Source organism: Rhinolophus sinicus, linkage group LG01 (genome assembly GCF_036562045.2).
Source record: "Rhinolophus sinicus isolate RSC01 linkage group LG01, ASM3656204v1, whole genome shotgun sequence".
Lineage (NCBI taxonomy): Eukaryota > Metazoa > Chordata > Mammalia > Chiroptera > Rhinolophidae > Rhinolophus > Rhinolophus sinicus.
In genome coordinates, this window is record NC_133751.1 from 7,296,963 (window position 1) to 7,318,188 (window position 21,226).

At 45.7% G+C, this 21,226-nt stretch overlaps 1 protein-coding gene across 1 annotated transcript in view; it reads right to left on the bottom strand.

Moving 5' to 3' along the window:
• Positions 1-21,226, bottom strand: part of SIM2 (SIM bHLH transcription factor 2) — a 50,018-nt gene that overhangs the window by 19,193 nt on the left and 9,599 nt on the right. The window contains 6 exon segments of the mRNA XM_074325543.1: positions 1,155-1,261; positions 5,634-5,833; positions 8,003-8,088; positions 10,789-10,897; positions 17,615-17,704; positions 20,721-20,803. Of these exon segments, the coding sequence (XP_074181644.1) occupies positions 1,155-1,261; positions 5,634-5,833; positions 8,003-8,088; positions 10,789-10,897; positions 17,615-17,704; positions 20,721-20,803 (675 nt within the window).

Sequence of the window (21,226 nt, forward strand, 5' to 3'; positions counted from 1 at the left end):
GCTGTTCATGGCTCTGAGTCTCTCCATGCACAGAGACCTTTTCACACTGTTGTGAATTAAAGGAGCAGGAAGAAGCCATCTAAGTCTGCGCAGGTCACAGGTTTCTGCCCGTAGTGACTCGGGAGGAGGGAGTAGTGACACCCCAGTAACTGCCGTGCTCCCTGGGTCCCAGCCCACACCGAACAGCCAGACAGACAACGTGGCCGCAGACAGAGCAGTCCCTGGACTGGCCGTCCAGCTGCAACTCGACACCAGCAGCGTGTCCTCTAATGCCTCTTAGTCAACACAAAGCAAAGCAAGAGTGGAGGACATGCCATCTGGTCTGCATTGCAAAAGATCTGGCTCCTCCAACCGTCTGCACCTCATTAACAAGCGCCCCTGGACCCGCCATGGGCATGGTGGGGCTGGCCACAGGAGGATGAGGTGTTCTATTCCATCCCCATTACTCGCTGCCTCAATCTGGAGTCTAGAAATGTCACTTCTTTAGGCAGTTCAGTGACTAGAGTACCTCCCACCATCCAAATGTTCCCCAAACTGCCCCTGTTGGCAAATCAAATACTGTTGGTTCACTCTTTCCAAGCAGACTGCTCCTATCCTAGAAAGCTGCGGTCTCCCCCGAGCTTCCCCAGCCAGATGGTGGACAGTGGTTGAAGGCCAGTCACTGCTTGGGTGCAGCTCCCAGCTCTGCCACTTCCTTGTTACGTGACTGTGGCTTAAGCTCTCTGAACCTCAGTAGACTCAAGGTGAAAGGAGGATCATGAACATGGGACTCTCCCTCACTGGGTTGATTACATATTTAATAAGCTAAATGAGTGCCTGACAGTAGTGAGGGCTCTGTATGAGCTCTACTGCTATTGCCTTTACTCGCAAGTCATGTCCAGATATCACAGAGAAATTTAGGTTTCAATTCCACCACTTGGAATCCAGCAACTGCTGCCCATCACACACCGGCCAGTCTCCCTGGATGTTTGGGTACTGACAGCAGCTGTGCTTAAATCAAGGGATGCATGGAAATCATGTCTGAGGGTTAAAATTCATGTGCATACAATGGATGATTATTGTACCAAACAAGGGATGCTCTCCCTGCTCTGTCCTCGCCTCGGCACCTCCTCCCTGGCTATCCACCCGCCATGGACCCAGTGAGTGGTACTCACGGAGGTGGTGAGCATAGCGGAGGTGGAATACGTCGCAGCCGTGCACGTGATGGTAGAGGGTCTTCTCAATCAGGTCCTGCGGCTCGTACCCGGTCAGCTCAGTCACCCTGGGGGAGTACGGGACTCCAGGAGTTACACCGTTCTGCAGATTGCTTTTCATTTAAACTAATATTGGTTTTGCCAACTAATCAAGTGCTAAAAGGCTGGGGTGGTGGGGAAATGTTGATTTTGGAAACTAAGAATGATTTTTTTTACAAGAAGAAAGTCTTTGAACTCTAGCCCAGTGCAGGATGTAGCACTATTCATGAATGTTCTCCTGAAACCACTGGCTGGAAGAATGTTTGGGATGGCTTAAAATCTTATCCCTTTTCAAGGCGAAGCTTATCTGAGGACCCTTAAGAGCGAACTCTGATACTGACATTGGAAGAAAGCTGCCAAGGTGAGAAAGAACCCACTCTCTGGAGGCTTTTGTGGGATAGTCCTGTGTGAAACTTTCTAAAAATTATTGTGGTAAAATATGCGTAACATAAACTTTACCATTTTAACCATTTTAAGTATACAAATCAGTGGCAATAATTCCATTCACAATGTTGTATGACCATCGCCACATCCATTTCCAGAAGTTTTTATCACCCCAAACAGACACTCTGTACTCCTTAATCAATAACTCCCCATTTCCCCCTTCCCCAACTCCTGGAGACCCCAACTCTACTTTCTGTCTCTCTGACTTTATCTATTCTGGATATTTCATCTAAGTGAAGTGATACAATACTTGTCCATTTGTGACTGGCTTCTTTCACTCAGCATAATATTTTCAAGGTTCATCCATGTGGTAGCCTTTGTCAGACTGTCATTCTTTTTATGGCTGAATAAATTCCATGGTATGTAGATGGCACATTTTGCTTATCCATTCATCGGATGGCGAGTACTTTCTACATCTTGGCCATTGTGTGTGTGAGGCTTTAAATCTCCATTCTACACTGGACATTGTTAATTAGCACCGTTGGTCTCAGGGCAACATACGGTTAGGCAATTCCTACTGATGGGATTTGGGGACTAACCGGAGACATTTAAGCCTCATCTCAGTGGAGGGTTGTTTTAGACACCCCCCTCCCAGAAAATATACACCCCCAAGTACTGTGACTAGAAGGTCACCCTCCCTAGAGCAATGGAAGCACGTTCCCAGTGCTTATATGTCATTACCCCTCTTCATTCTCATCAAGTCCTGGGCATATTAATTTCCCACTTCAGCTCTTTGAAGGAAAGTGGCTCACAATATCCAAGACCACATCGTCACTGGCATTTGGATCACTCCATCCGTAGGTGAAAATTGCATGTGGCAACTGCCCTGGGAACCATGCCCTGGGAGGAGGTGGCCCAAACGTCTTGGTGACAGATATTCAAGAACAGATGAAAGAAGGGGACAAGAGGGGATTCCGAAGGAGGTGAGGCCACCGTGAGGAGTCAGCAGGGACTGAGGACGGCTGGGACTGGTGGCCCTGCAGGTCCAGATCTGAAACATTAGCTGTAAATTAAACGGGGAAACTTGACCTCACTTTCATTCCTTAACTCGCTCCCCTTTCTGTTGAGTTCTGTGCGGGCTTTGGGTTGTAAATCTCTGAGAGCCTCATATTTCCCTGGAATGGCTCACTATTTGGTGTACACATTTCCATGGTGTTCCTCCAGGGCAGGAAGGAGACGGGGCTCGAGGTGGGTGGAAGGGAACGTGCACAGGCCAGAGCCTTCCAGGGCTCGGGGGACTTGTCCAAGGGCCACCTAGAACTTCAAGCCCCGTTGGAGTCCAACTCTGTGTGGCAGGAAAATTGAGACGTCTGGCTTCCCCCAAAAGAAAACCAGGCATCTCTCCTGTGTGGGGATGAAAGAGGCTTCACAGACCCTTTGGACGAAAAGTTTCAGAACAACGGCCCCAAACGTGTAAATGAATCAGAAACACATGTATTAAGTTTCTCATCAAAGTACACATGGCTTTAAAAATTAAAGGGGAAGGGAAGGGTTTGGCAGCACTCCCTCCTGGTTTTTTCCAACCCTCTAGTGTCTGACGACCTGTCAGAGGGATTTGCCAAACCCCAAACATCGCTCGGTTCACCCATCCTTAGCAAAAGCACCAGCTACAGTTTCAAAGTGAAATACCACAAAACCCCTATGAACCAAATTTCAGGTTATGTTGAGTTCAGTTGTGTCTGGGATTATGCTGGGTGGGGGGCCACTGGCCCCTGTGACTCTGGGGCTGCTGGGCTTCAGGCCAAGCCCTCACCATGGCTCCTGGGTTTTAAAGTAGGAGCTGCCATTTCCCTCCCCACTGGGCCTTTCTGCTGGCCTCCCAGTGCTGGGCCAGCCCCTCTGCCCTCCGGCCAGGCAGGCTTTCAAAGACCATGGAGCTGCAATGGACCGAAGACCAGATGGAGTGTGAAGAAGTCTCCAGTGCATTTCTGGCCCCCTTAATAAGCACCTCCTAGATGACCAGCATTCAGAAAAAGCCTCAAGACTTCGCTAAGAGTTTTTTGGTGTTTAGCAGGAAAAACTGCATGCAGAGTCTTCTGTGGTGACAGGAGGTCTTCCTCAAGCCCACTGCTCTTCTATTCTACTCACTTCAGGGGGCGTCCCTCCCATCCTAAAGCAGAGGACACTGGCTTTCACGGAAGCCCATGTCTCGGGCTCCCTTCAGGGGCTCCCTGGCCTCCAATCTAGCTTTGTACACCCTCTTCTGTGAAGCCCTCCATTCGTCCCTGGAGTTTCAGAGGTGCATGGGTTGAACCACTTGAGAATACCTGAAATCTCTCCTCTGGGGAGACCCCTGTCTTCCACAGAATTCGCCAGGTCTTGGGGTGGGGATTGCTAGAATGGTCAAAGGAATACTAGGAGACAAAACAAGGGAGAAACCAGTTGTATCCTCCCATGCTTCCAAAATAACGAACTTGGATAGCCAGGTTTCCTCTCAGTCCACTCGGAGAAATGGCTCCGGAATCTGGAAAAAACTGGTCTTTCACTGCTCCTCTCCCTCCTCCCACACCAGGCTGTGTGGTCCCCTGGCCAGCCCAGGGCCCCCTCCCTGCAGGAAAACAGCATTTGTCAGCCTTTGGCCATCTCAAGAGGTGCCACATCCGTCCCCTAAAAGGCTACCTTTACTCTTTGCTTGGAGTCTCTGGGAGCATTAATGGTGACTCTGTCACTTCTCTACCCTTCGAAGGTTCTGAGGTGCGTGAATGATGAACTAGACTAATGTGTGTCCTCACCTTCCACCCCTAACCAAGTAGATTGTTTCTACTCAATAAATGGTTAACATAATCAATTTCATGTTATGCATATTTTACCACCAAAAAAAGTGGGGGAAAAAAGAATCAATAAATCCTAGCTTCAGAACATACAGAACACACACACACACTCACACTCACACATACTCCCTTCTCTGGGAAAGCTCAGCCACACACCCCGAAAGTCAGGAGTGGAGTCCCTGAACACTTATTCTTGTCTGTACAGCTGAGGAATCTTCTAGGAGGCTAAGAGGCCCAGGGACTCACATTGCAGGTATATCAGGCTTTTTCCTTTTACAAATGCTTCATATCTGTTATCTAATTTCATCTTTCTTAACAGCCCTGTGGGTAGCAGAGTAGGTGGGGCATGGCTATGTTTTTTGATTTGTTTTGTTTTGTTTTTTTCCAGATAAGAAACCAGAAGTCCGAAAAGGCCCCACAGGCCTGAGGCCTCAAGACCTGTGGGGCCTGCGACCCCCCCTGGGGGACAGACAAGGCCATGCCAGCACAGAACTCCCCTCCAGAGCAGGCTTCCCCAGACCCAGGTAACACGAATCAGGGCTCTGCCTGCCTCACTCACTCTCGTCTCTCTGCAGAGTCTCAAGCTGACAGGGATTCCCCAGGTAGGAGAGGAAAGGGGGGCTGGAGAGACAGTTCTGGGGAAATGGCAGACTCAACCTCCCAGCCCAGACTGGGTACCCCGCTGAGCTTGTGGTCACAGCTTTGCCCCAGAGAAGGCCACCTGTCTGCTCGCAGCCTCAGCCCTGCAGTGGTCCTTATGGCTCAGATGGCTTCCCGATAGCCTGAGCCGGACGGTCCCCCACAACACATGCTACTCAGTCAGAGACCTTCTGTTTGTTTTAAAGTTATCCCAACTTGTTGGAGAAGCGAGGGAGAATCCTGACATCATGGGCCTTCAAAAGAGGCTCACTTGTGCCCACAGCACATATTTCCAGTTCAAACTCCAGTGAGATGATGACACTATAAATAAATACGTTTAAAGTCCTATAGGCTGAAGAAGCTGGCTACGCCTGAGTTCTAAGGCTGATAGTAATTCTTTCAATTCATGACTTGGTTTCACTACATCGCTTTCTAATTCACATTCTTAGCACGACTTATTCCTTGTTACATCTTGGTTTAACAGGGGCCAGTTGCCATCATCAATATCTTCCAGAATGCCACAGCAGCAGCAAGGGGCCAAACTCACCTGGAATCCAGGAATATTAGCTTCAGGTCAAGGCTGGCCCTAAACATGAACATGTTACTGTGCAGCTTGATCTCGGTGATGGCGCTGGGTGGCAGCGACTGGCCCACGGCCACCAGCCCCACGATCTGGTAACACGAGTCATACAGGGACATGTCCAGCATGTACTGCCTGATTTTCAAGTAGCCACTGCAGTGGATGACCTGGGAAAGCAGAGGGCAGGGTCAGCCGCCAGAAGCCAGGGGTTCGACTGCCACCCACTCCTCCCAGCTCTGGGCCTGCGCATTCTCTCAACACGCGGTCCTATCCCCCAGCCCAGCCTCTATGGAGCTCCATGTCTGAATGTCCGAGTCACTGCTCAGAAGAAACAGAGCAGTGCTGTTTTCCTCAGAAAACAGTATCGTAATAAAATATAAGGATTGTCTTATCCTATTGACTACACTCGAGTAACTCCACTAGTTAAGGCTCTTGAATATGTAACGGTCTTACACATAATTATCTCATCACCAAGTTGCCATTAGATGGCACAGCAAAGGCACTTTGGGGGAGCTGACCGTTTGCTTCATAATGTTCACTTCATTAGCTGTAATGCTTATCTTCCAATGGGATTGAATTTGACATGTTGGCTTGACATTTATGTCACCTGACAAGCTATATCAATTACTCCAATAAATTCAGAACTCATTCAATCAAAAAAGCTTTATTTTTAATGTATTTTTATTTTATTATAATTCAAGATTGTATCCCTTTGTAATAAGCAATAAGCCAGAGTGACTACATAGAACCATTTCTAATCGTTATAGACAAAAAACCATACAAGAGAAAATGTGTAGTGTTCTACATGTCAAACAGAAACATTTGTGCAACTTAAGCCTCCATATTGGAAGCATTTATACAAGTTACAGTCAGTAAAATCTGAAAGGATCACAGTCATAACAGCAGGGACGAACAACTAAAATCGTAAATGCTCTTTTTAAAAGCGTTCCTCCAGGATTCCTGAATGTATTCACAGTCTTTAAAACTGGAACAAATATTTAAATCTTTCTAGTCTATTCTCCCATTTTACTGATGAGGAAACTGAGGACAAGATAGGTGATGGGTTTTGCTTAAGATTAGACAGACAGTTAACAAGTGGCAAAAACAATTCAAGACCCGTGTCCAGAAAAATGTCTCTTAGGTGCAGGGCGGTGCTGGGCGTTCCTCACCCCTGGCCCAAAGAGGCTTAGAGGCTGGGACAGCAAATAAAAAATGTACCCTCTAAATTATAAAACAGAATGAGGTAAAGTCAAAAGGAAGAGCTCCCCGTGGGACTCAAAGGCGGGGGATGAGGAGAGGCTGAGACAGCCCCTGCATTGGGAGGGAGGTGGGGAGGAGCATTCCAGAAAGAGGACAGAGTTACAGAGGCATGAAACTGTCCCCTTCCTCTTCACCCTCCCCTCCCTTCATTTCTAACATGGAAATACCTCTGCTCAAAGGTTCCCATCTGTCTCCAGCTCCAGAGTGATGGGCTTATGGGGCGGGAGGCTCCTGGGAGGCGGGTGAGGAGCTGCAGAGAGGGGTCAGACGGACGGGTAGAAGCAGGGTGCTCAGCTCGGACTTTGCCAAACCGGCCCTTCCATCTGGGAATGGCTGACTACTGTTGAGGTGCAGCGTAGCCCACATGCGCTTTAGGTGGCCTACTCCCGGATTCTGGAGTTAGCCAGAGTAAGTGGCCCTCTCTGGCAGAGAAATTTGGCCAGGGAGGAGTGAAGCCCGGGCTCAGAGGCCCCAGCTCTGCCTCTGGGACTGCCCGCCCCTCTGCTGCGCCCTTCTCCCTTCTCAGCTCACGTCCTTGATTATAGAGTGGGGACATACTCCGCGCAAAGGGCTGCCATGACCATCAGTTAAATCAGATGAGATGCTGCAGACGAAAGCTCTACTTTGCACTCAGAATCACTGTATTATTACTACTGTCATGCTGAACATTCAGAGGGTAAGAGTGGCATTTCTGAGCTCTGAATACTTACTGCTGGCCCAGGATCCTGCCCTGGAATATGGAGTCTCATTAACTCAAGGGGCACCTGCTCCTGTGGAACTGACCTGTGTGCAAAGTAGAACCTACAGCTGCCAAGGTCAAATTCAACCCTCAGCCATGTTTATTCCTGGTCTCACAGGACAAAATCCAGTCCTCCTGGAATATCCGTATAAGACACCAGCTCTCACAGCTCTCTCTTGAGCAGCAGCACTAGAAAGTTCTACATTAAGAGGTATGAAATGTTTGGGTCTCTGTGCCTTCCGGTCAGCAGGTGTGCTTGAGTGTGAAACAAAATGGAAAACAGGGAAGACCCACGACCGCCTGCTCCATCCCTCCCACCTACCTTGGCTCCCCCTACCTTGTATCCGCTGCACGTCAGGCCCGCGTTTCTTTTCGCCAAGACACACTTCATTCGAAGAAAGAATGACCTCTCTATCTCATACTCTGAAATCAGGAGTGAGGTCAGATTGGCCACTGTCCTACGATGCTTCCCCCATCTTTATCCCAACAATAATCAATAAACTCTCAAGACCAGGTCAGGCAGCCAGAGGCCTCTTCTTAGCAGCCCAGATCCTGACCCAGAGAATTTCCGCCTAAGGCTGGGATTTGGCTGAGATGGAAGAGACTGACCCAATCCTGGCGTGGCTTCCACGTGCCCCAGAGGAAGGCAGCTCCAAACATGGCCACAGTGAGAACTTGGGAAACGCCAGCCTGGGGTCAAGGTGAGGACTGTATGTGCAGTGGGCCCAGCCCAGCTCAACCTGCCTGTGGTCTCCTCATGGTTTCTCTGCCAGGAGAATCACCTTAACCAACGCTGGGGCAGGTGCCTGACTCTGTGAGGGGGGCCCAGAAGCATCTGACATCCCTCAGGGTAGCGGATACTGAGTAAAAGTCAGGAGTACAGCCCCTTCCCCTGGCAGAGGGAGCCAGCCCCAGGGCACCTCCTGGCAGCCATGCCCATGGGCACTGAGACTGCCCAGCAACATGGAATGGGGAACAGAACCCAACAGGCCCACTCGCCAGGTCAGAGCTTTCATCCTCATGGACAGCCCTGGACGGGTCTCTCTCTCCCTCGCCCTCTCTCTCGGGCTCTCGCTCTCCTACTCACCCTTTTTCTGACTGGGCCAAAGCCTTTCTTTGCTTCCTCTTGCAGGCCTCACACACCAATCTCTGACCTCACTATTGCAAAGGCAAATGAAACACCCTAAGGAAACACCCTCTGCTTTGGTGAGTGACACCAGCTCTCTGAGGCACGAATGACAAAGTGTCCGGGCCCCTGGGTGAGAACGAGGTCACTCCACTCTACATAAACAGCCATTTGGTGGTAGTTAATAAATTAATTTTTAAAGAAACGTTACCACTAGGACTGGAAGCGCGGCCTCCCGCCCCTCCCTGAGGGCACTGCCTGGTGGAGGTACGGGCAGTGCCTCCGAGTCCCTCTCTCCCCCTGGTTGGAGAGGCTGCCATATTCACCCACAGTTCTGCACAGCAGGCTGGGTCCAAGGGGCATCAGGCTTCCCTCTCATGTGAGTACCTGTCTGTGCCATTTCCAGATAAGCTTGCTCAGGTCTAAACATCACCACCCACTGATTAATAAGTTCTGGGAAGGCCCATTTCTCACGCAATTATTATAAACAACGGGGCCGGTTCAGACACAGAACACCAACACTGCAGATGAGACGTTGGGGAGAAAACCGAGCGCCTGTGAACCTCAAACCCTGCATACTCGGCTGACCCCGGTGACCCCACCTCTCCTAGACGCTTTTGTTTCTCCTCTCATACAGTTGCTACACCTCAGACTTGAACCCCATGGAAACCGGGGGTGGAGGGGACTCAAGATATTCCACAGACTCATGTGCTGTCACTTTCTAAGCACTTTTTTTTTTTTAAAGCTATGCCATGGAAGGGTAGAATGGAACCAGGGCCAAGGGGACAAAGCCCATTCCCATGCAATTGACACACTGTGCAATTTTTTAAAACAATAACAACACAACATTTGGAGAAATTCTCTAAGGCTTCTGCTCTCTTTGTCCAGCTTTAAACGACCCCACAGTGAAAGAATTAGATTCTAGTGCGACTTTCTCTCCTAGCCCTCGTTCTGATAGAAATTACTTCTTCAGAGTCGTTTTTCCCACTGGGAAGTTTTGGCCAAGCTGGGACGCCATAGTCTAAAGCAGACTGGAGATGTTTGGTCAACAGTCTGGTGGCACTCATTGACCTGTCAAAGGGAATTACAAGCCCAGGGCCCCTGGAATAAGTTCTTTTGTGCCCTCCAAGCATGAATTGCAATTGTCACTTAAGGTGTCATTTGTATAAGGATGTGTCCACATCCTTTACTGAACAGTCACACCCTGTCTGTCCTAACATAGTGCTTGCCACAGTAGGGACCCAATCAATATGTATTGATTCATGGGATGGGACTGTCAGAAGGAGGAGCGTGTCCTCAGAGGGAGCCAGGCCAGTGAGACCAGGGCTTCTGAACTGACTTGTGCCACAGCACAAAACCTACAGACCCCCACTCAGAATAACATTTTTAAAAAGTGCATAAAGTAAAATACATGAGATTACGAATAGATGTATTACAAATGTATCAAAAAAGTTATCAAAATATTACAACAAGTGGTAAGAGGGTTGCAAATGTGCTGCTCTATGAACACATTAAATAACGAGATCCAGTAGCAGGCTTCAGAACTCAAATTTCGAAATAGCGAAGGTATTAGTGACGGTGCTGTCTATAATCTATATGCACAGGAAATGCTGAATTTCAACTAGAGGGATAAAACGTAATTTTCCCCATGCAGTTTCACAGACCCCAAGTTCTCCCCTCCGACCCTTTGGTGAAGAAGCCCTGTGTCACCGGAAGGCCAAACCAAGAGCACATCAGGGGAGACGCCTTTGACCACTTTTCTTTATCTCCTTCCCAGCATCTATCAGAGTCTCTAGCTCCTGACAGGGGATCAGTAGTACTGCTTTAAAGGACAGAGACGTAAAGCCAATCCCCACTTGGGTGTTTGCTGGAGGCCTGGCTGGGCAGCCCTAGTCACTCTTCCCTATGGCAGTTTGGGAAACAAAACTCCTAGGTCACATCCAAAAGCATCACCTTGTTTCCATTCTGCTTACTTTTCGTCTGGAGGAAATAAATACCTTGGAGCAGGTGATGGTGAAGAGGCTGGTGGGCTGCAAGGACAGCCGTCATCTCGTCGTGATCGGAAGGGTGGATGTACTCATAAATACTGTTCCCTGTGAGTTCCACCTGCCGCAGAAGGGAAGGGAGGGTCAGAAATCCTTTCCAGGATTGCCTGCGGTGGGGGATGGGGAGGTAAGGTGCCTGTGTCACAGGTATACACCCGCCAGAGACAGGACTTGGATCTCTGCCGACCACCTCCACCTTCTCCAAGAGCATAAACATCAGTCTTTTCTCAAATAGCGCTTCTGAACTGTCTCCCACACTTTCCAACAAGGCCAGAGAGCACAGGTTTGAACTGAAAGCTGAGAAAGTGCTGAGCTGGAAAGTGAAGGATGACAATGGCGTGCCATGGAGGTGGGTGACCCTAATGGCCTGGCAGCATCCTTCATACAGGAGACACAGCTTAAGACAGATCGGAACCGTGCTTCATGCTGCCTGAGAGGACTGGCTGGCTGGGAGACCATCCACGTGTCTGGAGTGTGGTCCCCGGGAGAGCCTCATCCACTCAGAGGCTGAGAGCCAGGGGTCATGGGCTCCACTGCACTTGAGGAAAACTTGCACCCTGAAAAGGCCCTTTCTCCTGGCAGCTCTGCCCCTCCGCCAGGCCTCTGCCAGACCTTTCACGTGGCCAGACACGTGTCTCTGGCCTTCCTGGTCTAATTGACTGTGCTAATCCCCTGGGTCCTGCCCATGGGTGCGGCCAGGTGGCTGCGTGACCTGAAGGAGGGTTTGGGCCCACTCTAGGGAACAACGTGACCCTGAGTTTGGACACCACCTTCTTCCGGGCACACCCCACAGAGGACACCTTAGAAGGCCTAGAGGCCATGTCCACGTTGGACAGAGTCCTGCTTTTCAGGGACAGGGGGCGGGGGGAGCGCCAGGAAAATATCATTATGATCTTTACACAGAGGTCCCAGTGATTTAGTGGTTTAGTTCCTAAGCCTGAGAAGTTTTCTATGTTCTCCCAAATACAAGTGCCATGATAGGATGATAGAAAGTCTCAAGACCTGGGCCCCCCTTACCCATCTTGAAATGGGCAATGGCATAGAATGTTCTAGAAACTACCATCATCAGAGCAGCCTTCTGGGCACAAGTGGGTAGATCCTATTTTAGAGATGAAACAGTGAATCAGTGCACCCTGTATTGGTCAGGGTCCCCAGGGCAGTGATGGTTCTTCTACCACAGCCCAGTGATGGTTCTTCTACCACAGCCCAGTGTGGGAAGAAACTCAAAGTGCATGAGACACTGCCCTTGGATGGCAAAGAACCCTGGGCAGGTCTGCAGAAGTCTTTCTCAGCCCTGCCCAAGGGCAGAGGGCAAGCTAAAGAGCAAAGGCAGGCTTGCGAGTGCCTTGTCCCTAACCACCCCTTGTTATTTTTAAGTGTGTTGCACCGCGTGTTTCATTCGGAGGCTCATTGCTCTCAATCAGAGCACAGAGGATGTGATCTCCTGCAAAGGGGCAGCCCTGACCGTGCCACCTCACGCAACAGGACAACCCCAGCCAGAGGGTTTAATGGAGAATTTCTCCACCGTTCCAAATTAGTATCAAGGCCACCAGCTCTTTACTTGGGACCAAAGGGCCACGGAGAGGTGAAGTAATTTCTGAGCCAGCTCTCCCAATTTGTTAAGATATGTGAGTTGCCTTTTTATTCAGAACCAATTCCATTTCTGGCCTGCTAAGTAATCTTGTCCCTAAAATGGCATTTATAATTCTATTTTCTGCATTATTCACAGAATGTTTCTTTCCAATATTATGCAAACAGAGCAATTATTACAGAAACCCTCCTTATCCACCTCCCAAACCTGGCACTTTCCTAATGACCCAAATGGATATTTGCCTAGGTTAAAAAAAAACCCATTACATGATTTCATTAAAAAAATAAGTGATAAAAACTAAACATTCTTTTTTCAAGTCATTCCTGCTAATCCTTACAAAGTGTAAGTAAACCAGCAACATTTAAGTCACCATTTGGGACAGAACACTCTTTTTTTTTCCCTGAGAGCAGCCAGAGATTCCTTGTGAAGCTGTCAGGTGGAGAGTGAGAAAGGCCAATAAACCTGGGAGCTATTTTTTTAATTCACAATTTCAACAACTTATTTTTAAAATGACAAATAGAATTTTTGTGTCTGTATTGGCTTATCAGTTCTTCCTTACTCTCATTTTTAGGGAAAATTGATAATTCTGATTTGCTCCAGGGTCTTATTTAGAAAAAAACTAACTAGTGTCTTTTTAGAGAAATAGCTTCATATACTTGCAAAAAGACTTGCGTCTGTGGTAATAGGGATTCCATTTGCGTTTTAACCCCAAAATAACTTCATCTGTTTTCAAAGATCCCATTCTCATCTTGTATGTTTGGAGAATGACAAGAGTGAAGGTCCATGAATTAAAGGCTTGATTTTCTGACTATTCAGGTCAATTATAAAACTCGAAGGCTGCCTAGGAAGTAAAACAGTCTTCAAATAACGGAAATGTTTTTAAAGAACAAATTTTGGAATGATAAAACAGTGCTGACCTTGACTCAAAATTATGGTTGACATGGTGTTTCCTGTATTTACATATCTATTCGTGCTTTTGAATGCTGAAAGAAATGTGACTACCTCAAAAAAAAATTATGGTCGTCGCTATAAAACTCCCCAGGTCTCATACATCAGCCTTATTAAAACAGACCCTCAATGTGATATTTTAGTATTGGTAAAACCCTGGTAACTACGAAATGAATTGCTTTCCTACTAAGAGCTTTTTTATGTTTTGCTGAATAGCTTTTCTTCCTGCCAAGAAAACTACACAGGATAAATACACACTAAATGGATGTATTCTGGGTCGGAAGGGGAAAGTCACCCAGTACTCTGAAAACGCACATTACTTTGCTTTGGGTGTTTTGCTGACTATGGTAAATTAAGCATTTTAAAATAAGATGGTTTGGGTTTCAGGGTTCAAGTTATGTCAACAAACATGAAACGCTGTCCTTTCTCTTTATTTCAAAAGTGAAAGGATTAGGTCTTATGGCCCCAAACAACGCTATGGCTATTTTTATAGTTGTGGTTCCGGCTGCAATCTCAAATATTCCGGTTTCCTTTCTATGTCTCCCGAACAGCTATTTCATACATATCTATATTTATTGGAAAATGTATATTAGTTACCTAGATGCTATATAATGTATGCAACATTCGTAAGGAAATTTAAACCACAAGGATACTTTAAAATGTTTGAGGAAATACATAGCAGGTATGTATATAGAGAATTTTTCCTTCTTCAAATATGTTATGTTAATTATATCAACCAAAACACCATGGAATTAAATCATTTAATAAACTTGTATGAATAAAGAGTGCTTCCCCCACTCTACCTCTTCCAAATAGATATAAATTTGTCTACATGGATTATTATGTACTATGCATATGTGCATACACTAAACAGAATTTTCAAGCCAGAAGCTTGACTCTATTTCCCAACACTTGGACTGTGGGCTGAGGAGAAAACTTGCATTTTGTGGTTGTCTCTGTCATTTTTTGGTACGAAAATCTGACATCGAGGATATGTGTTCATTCATTTAAAAGCAAAAATAAACTAATAACTCTGCATGTAAAGCAGATTTCTTATTGCAACACTTATTTTTTTTTAAGTTTAATAAAACGCTTTGAATTGAGATGGGCATATAACACATAATCATTTTTGCCCCTTCAAATAGATGATTCAAATAGTTATTTAGATAGTGCAGGTTAAAAACAAAACAAAACAAAACAAAACAAAACAAAACAAAACAAAACACCACTTTACCGTGAATGATCACACAATCATGGCAAACCTAGGAAGGGGCTTATGCTCCGTAGGAGTTGCTAACATAGAGTTTAACCCTGAATTTATTTGAAAGATGTCATTATTTAATGAGATAATGTCACTGAGAGTAATTGAAAGTTCCTGGAACACAGAAAGGCGCTATGTAAATATGAACTATTACTACTACCGTTATTCATTGGAAAACTTGTTTAAAAGGTTACTCTGACTACTGGGTAAAATTTTATTAACATTTTTGTCTCTGGTGATTTAAAAAAAATCTTTAAGCCTATTTTAATAAAATTTTCACGTTTGATATATTTGCGTGACTTTTTACTACTAATAAAAATAATCTAAAAGGTGCAAAATATTTTTTAAAAAGAGAAGTTGGGGTATTTGACATCCTTTTCAATACTTTATTTTACTATTTAAGTAAAGAAGACAGAGAAAAATACACATTGTGATTCTGCTTAGATTTCCTTCTGTGGAGTTAATCGTGAACAGGAGGCAGGTTTGAGGGAAAAGTTTGTTGTCGCTTATTTAAATAGTTCAGCATGGAACACTCCCCAGACGCTAGCAAGGATTCATGTCTGTATTAAAGTGTTTTTGTAACTGAAGACTGATACTAAGACAGTCCTGCCGAGAGATCAGAAAACAAAAAAATCAATCCTTCTGCACAGTTTGACTTATCCTTTTTTTTAAATTGACATTTCTCCTGGCAACATATAGACAAAAGGCATCTCTATAACTTCCTTGGCAAGTGGTAGTATATAATGCCCTCCCCTTTCAAAATTATGATACAAAAGAAAATATAATTTTAATTGTGATTCTGCTTAGATTTCCTTTTGTGGAATTAATCATGAAGAGGAGGCATGTTTGTCACCTAGCCAATATTTTGGCTGCTCTTAATTAAAGAGAAAAATAACTGCAAGAGAGACGCGGGATGCTAGATTTAGCAGCCTGGCGGAATGATCTGGAATGTCCTGGTATGTACACAGTGCCTCACGATGTGCTAGGACATTTCACATGACTAAGAGCCCTTTATTTGCCCACCAAAGGACACTATTTGAAGCAACTTTTGTGCTATTTTAAGTACAATATTAATGAAACTGTGGTGATGCCTGAGTGTTGTGTAGCTGCCTATAGTTTATAAGTCACATAAAATGGGCACTTTGATTTGTTTCTTACCACAACCCTAAAAGAGGGGGTAGAGCAGGCATTATTTTCTTATTTAAGTTATGGTTCAGGGAAATTAAGTACCTGCCCTATCAAACCATGAAAACCATATAACTGAATGTATTTCCCTTTTCACTTTGACTGCTAGGGAGCTCAGAACTAAGTTTAATATTCCATAACAGTGACTTTACCTATTCTAAAATATGTTTGGCCAGTCATTTTTAAAAGTATATGAACTGTTTTGTCTTATTTGTGACATTATTGTGACTGATCAAAGATTTTATAAATTACAATTGAAAAAGTGAAGTAATCTGATCAAGGTCAATCAGCCACAGACCAAGCCAGGAGTAGAAACCAGGCTGTATACAACTAAAGAGTCTGAAATAATTCTAAATAGGGCCTGGTGGAAATTCAAAGAATAACTTTGAAAAATATAAAAAATAGTAATTTTCATGTTCAAAACAGTGTTTCCCAATCTACAAGTATACTAATTCCATAAGTCACATAGGTGTAAGAGCCACGCCTTAGTAAATCTTATCTAGGAGACCTGGTTTCATAAAAGAAGAGAAGAGGAAGGGAAAAGGAAACACTGAACAATTTGAATATGAGAATTCACTTTAGAAGCCTGCACAAGAAATGCATTAGCACAGGGATAAGAATACACACACACTGGAAGAGATGGCTGTAAACAAATGACAAGTTTTTTAAAATTCTAGGCAGAAAAAGAAAACAAATGCATCAGATGCAGGTTTGCAAATTGGTAATATTGTTTTTCAGTGAGAAAACCCAAACCACATTAACTGGCATGTTTCATTTTGGCTTAACTACATGAGAAGGCTGGTGTAATACAGGTTATTCCCATGCCTCCTGGGAGCCCATTTCCTGTATCTAATTAATTCTAGTGTGATGAAAAAGAGCACTCTGATAATTCACAATGTAAAGAAACACTTAGTCCCTATACGCATAAAAAATGTGACTTTTAGAACCATGATCCCCACTTGTTAAACCAGAAATGTGAATGGCAACAATCAGTTAGGCTCCCCCCATCCGGACCCACTGGCCACCGGCCCAGACTGCAGCCAAATTCCCCACCAAACCGTCAGCTGGACCACGATAGATAAAGCTGAGTGAACCTCTTTTCTCTAGGGGATGAACCCCTTTTAAGAAAATGGTTCCAGAAAAATCAGTAATATGTAAATATTCTAAAGAAACCAGGACCTTGCTGTGCAAAACAGTAGTAAACTTAGTTTTATGAGTTTCTATCACAAGCATATAAAATGCTTTACTGAAATGTCCACTGAACTGGAAAAACTCAGGAAAAATTACCCTGAATTCCATGTGAACACTCATAAATCTGCCCCTTTCTCTCTCCCCAAAGCACAGTCTGCATAAAATCCACGTTCTATCTACATCAGTTTTCCTCTCGCTTTCACAGCGGCTCACAATACCACGTGCAGGTCATCAAGTGCGGACTGAAAAGTCTCCCTTTGTGAAGCTCTGGTTAGTGGCAGAGAGTGTTCCAGTATTGGCAGAGTCCAGGCTATCGAACGGAATCTCAGAACAAGGCTGACTGTTGCAAAGATATACCAGCCATTAACCGCAAAGGAAAAGGAAAGTAAAAAAGTGAAATGTAACACGGAGAAGAAAAGGCCTGCAGGAGGGTCTAAGAAGAAGATTTTGCAATTTTGGATTATGTTCATACACAAAAACAGATGCTTGAACAGGCTCATTTTCAAGGTGGGTAAGGCTGGCAAGACCTGCCAACACTTAATATTTTGGTTGCACGTAAAGTTAAGTACTACCCAACAACAACAAAAATAGGTACTACCTACCTGGGACAAGCCTAAATGTACAGAGGCTGTTTCCGATATATACATGATTTTGCCATCAGATGCTACCACAAAAACAAATCCATCCAAAGTCTAGAAAAGAAAAAGTGTCAAGGTAAGAGATGATCATTATACATTCAAGTTAAATCTAATAATTGTACTGTCACTGGGATGGAGGAACGTATAAAATATTATCATCAACAGATATTTATCAAATGCAAAAACAGAGCCCCGGGCCATAAGGACTGTAAGTCACAACACTCAAGGTCTATTTCCCGCACCAGGCTCTTGAATGCTTTTAAAGCACTTTAAAAACAGTCTTACGTCCACATCCCAAAAGTCATGCCAAACATTTGAGAATTCCTATCATACCCAGTTTAAGTGTAGTAGCTTTATTGTTGGGGTTATGTTAGCACTTAGCACAAATCCGGAGTTCTGTGGTACTTAGGGGACAATCTACCACTATATAGACCATTTTATGTCATAATTGGCAGTGTTTATACCACTACGACATATGCTTTATTTGCCACAATTTTCTAGTTACCTGTAAGTACCATTTGAATAATAAATTCTGATCACTACCACTCTCCAGAAAAGAAAATACCAGGTTATTTGAATAGACTATGTCTACAGAATTATTTCGAATTTGCAAGAGATCAAATAACCTCTGCAAAATTCAAGGAGAAAAAGTATGAATTCTGAAAAAGTAAAACTACCTAAATGATATTCTGATTTTGCCTAAGTTGGCTAGCCCTCAAAATAATAACGTAACATTATAAGAGGTAATTAAGACAAACAAAAAGGTACTGGTTAAATTCATGTGTGGCAAGGATAAAAAAGACTAAATTATTTTTGAAAAAGAAAAGTGCATTTTATTTACCCGTTCATATTTTAGATCCTGAACCAAAGAAAAGCAATAAAGTTGGTGAAAGATCCATACAACCCACAATACTGCCCCCATAAAAAATATTCCAAATTAATTTCTGGCCACAAATTCTATTTTTACGGCATGTAATTGAAACCAGGTTACCTTTGGTTTTTTTTTTAATCTGCCTCCTTTTTGGAGGGGGGCCTAAAAAGAATGTAGTAGAAGTGAAACTTGAAAGATATCCTTACATTCTGCTGTCTCAAATACAGTTTTGCTGCAAAAATTCTTTGCCAGCTAACCGATCATTACCTTTCCCAACGCTGAGGTTGAAATCAACATCTTGATTAGAAGCCTTACTTTCACATTTCTAATTCAGCCACAAAATATTTTCCCAGCTAAACTCCGTTACAAAAATATAAACTATACAGCAATTTCTAAACTTATAAACGTTTTGGCACATTTTGCATTCTTGTTTAACTCCAAAATCATTAAAGAAATAGCACTGACAGTGAGCCATATGAGTACAAGAGAAAAATTATCATAATCAAATTCTGAAAGTTGCCAGCAGTAGCTAAAAATAATATTCTTAATGGAAAATGTTGGGTATGCCTTCATAGCTTCATAGCTTTGCTTGCCTGTATATTAACTGCAAAGACACTCATCCACACACACACTGCGGAATTAATTAAAGAAATGTACAGTGGATGAACCTGAGAATGTTGACTTTACCTGCCAGGTTTTCCCTGGAGTTTGCGGGCACTTAGTTGTCCCTGATATTAGTGCCACTTATAATATGTAGGAGTGTGCAACAAGCAAAAAATACCGTGCACGGAGCTGGAGGTGAGCAGAGGGGGAGAGTGCAGGGAGCGCGGGAAGGACTCCAAAAGCACCATTACCCAACCGTTCTGCTGCCGCACCGTTGGCTTTACATTGTAAAAGCTTCAGGTTTCCAATGTTCCCCGGATTCTCTCTTCCCCAGAGCACGAATTTTCAAAAATAAATCACACTAGGACATTTGGGGCAAAAGAGTTTTGAAAAGATCTGCTTTTTCGAAATGTGGAGCTCGTGGCTGACTCTGACCCAAGTCACTGCGTCCTGCCGCCAACTTTTTTTTTTCTTTTAAAGAAAACACGAAATAGAGGGAGGAAATGCAAAATAGCTCTCGGTAGGCATTTTTTGATGGCAGAGACAAATGACGTGAGGGGGGAATGAATCGGGTCGTTGATGAGGTTCTGTAAAGGGCATTTGAAAGACTGAGACTCGAGGCGTTGCTGTCCCCATCTAGTTCCAGCCACCGACTTGAAATTGGCCGGTTGTGCGCACGGTTACCCCGCCAGCGCCCCATACACTGAGGGGCGAAATCCGAGGTCAGGGGGTGTTTAGCAACCGCGGGCTGAATGGCTCCCGGATGGCGGCGCTGAGCGGCTGACCACAAACCAAGCAAGGGCTCCCTCCATGAGCCAGGTGACCCCGAAGGCCGCACCTTGTCGTGAGCTGGACCACTTTGGTTGAACCCGGCTCCACCGCTTGCTGTGTGACCTAAGTCATCTTGCTAACCTCTCAGTGCCTCAATTTACTCCTCTGAAAAAATGGAGTTAAAAATAAAACCCATTCAGGTGAGTGGTGAAGCGAGATGATACAGTAAGATTTAGAACAGAATCTGGCCCGTAGTAAACGCTCAGTAATGGCAACTATTAATAGTCCATTATTCATGCTGTCCTTTACTGCAACCCTTCCAAACACAAAATTGTCATCTAGAGCTGCCGTACTCTAGCTCAGAGTGTCCTGATTGCTCCTTCTCTGGCTCCAGAGAGGGGGACAGCGTCTGGCACAGAGCAAGGGCTCCATAAAAGTTTGTTGGAGGAAGTAACGTGGAAAAGGAGAGCACACTCAGGGGCGGCCTTCGGCCGTGGGGTAGAGAGTCCTGGAGCTGAGGGTCTCGAGGTGCAGGGGAGGAGAGGGGTCGGCCCGAAGTTGTTCTTTTTGAGCCGAGTCCACACTGGTTCCTGCCCTTAAGGTAGAAGAGGGGCGAGCGGGGGAGGAAACCGCTTGCCCGGAGGTCTGGGCGCTACCTCTCACCTCCCCGCGACCTCTGCAGCCTAGCGGCCTCTGGATCCATCCGCAGCTCTTTGGGGAGGAACACCTCAAGACCGGAATGGCGGGGTCACAAGGGAGCCCCACCCATGCGCCAGCCACCGCCCTTGGCTGCGCGGCGCTCCTCCCCTAGCGCAGCGGTCCTACCTGCAGCAAGTGCGACCCCAGCTCCTTGGCGACGCTGTCCAAGGGTCCGGCGCGGCTCGGCTGTCCCCACGCGTCTCCTAAACCTGGATGGGGGAATAAAGCAAACCTGTAAACCGCAGCGCCCAGCCAGATGCCGAGCGCAGAGCAGGACGCAAGGAACCCCCGCACACCGCACCCTGGCCGCCAGGGCGTCCCGAGCGCCTCCCTCGCCGCCCCCTCGGGCCCGGCAGGCCGCCATCTGTGCCCTCGCCGTCTTCCCCTTTTGCCCCCGATTAAAAAGAAAAAGGCCAAAGGAGAAATTCCCGCAGGGACCTTGGGTCTAAGGGCCCCGGCGGGCACTGAGCCCGCCTGGCCTAAAGCTCGAGTAGGTCACCCACGTGCTCAGGGCTCTGAAATTGCCGTTTTATTTGAAACGCCACAAAGTAATCTAATCTGCTTTAAAATCGGCCATCCTCGTAGCTAAACCGGGATACTGATTTGACCCATAACTATTTCCCCAAGAACCC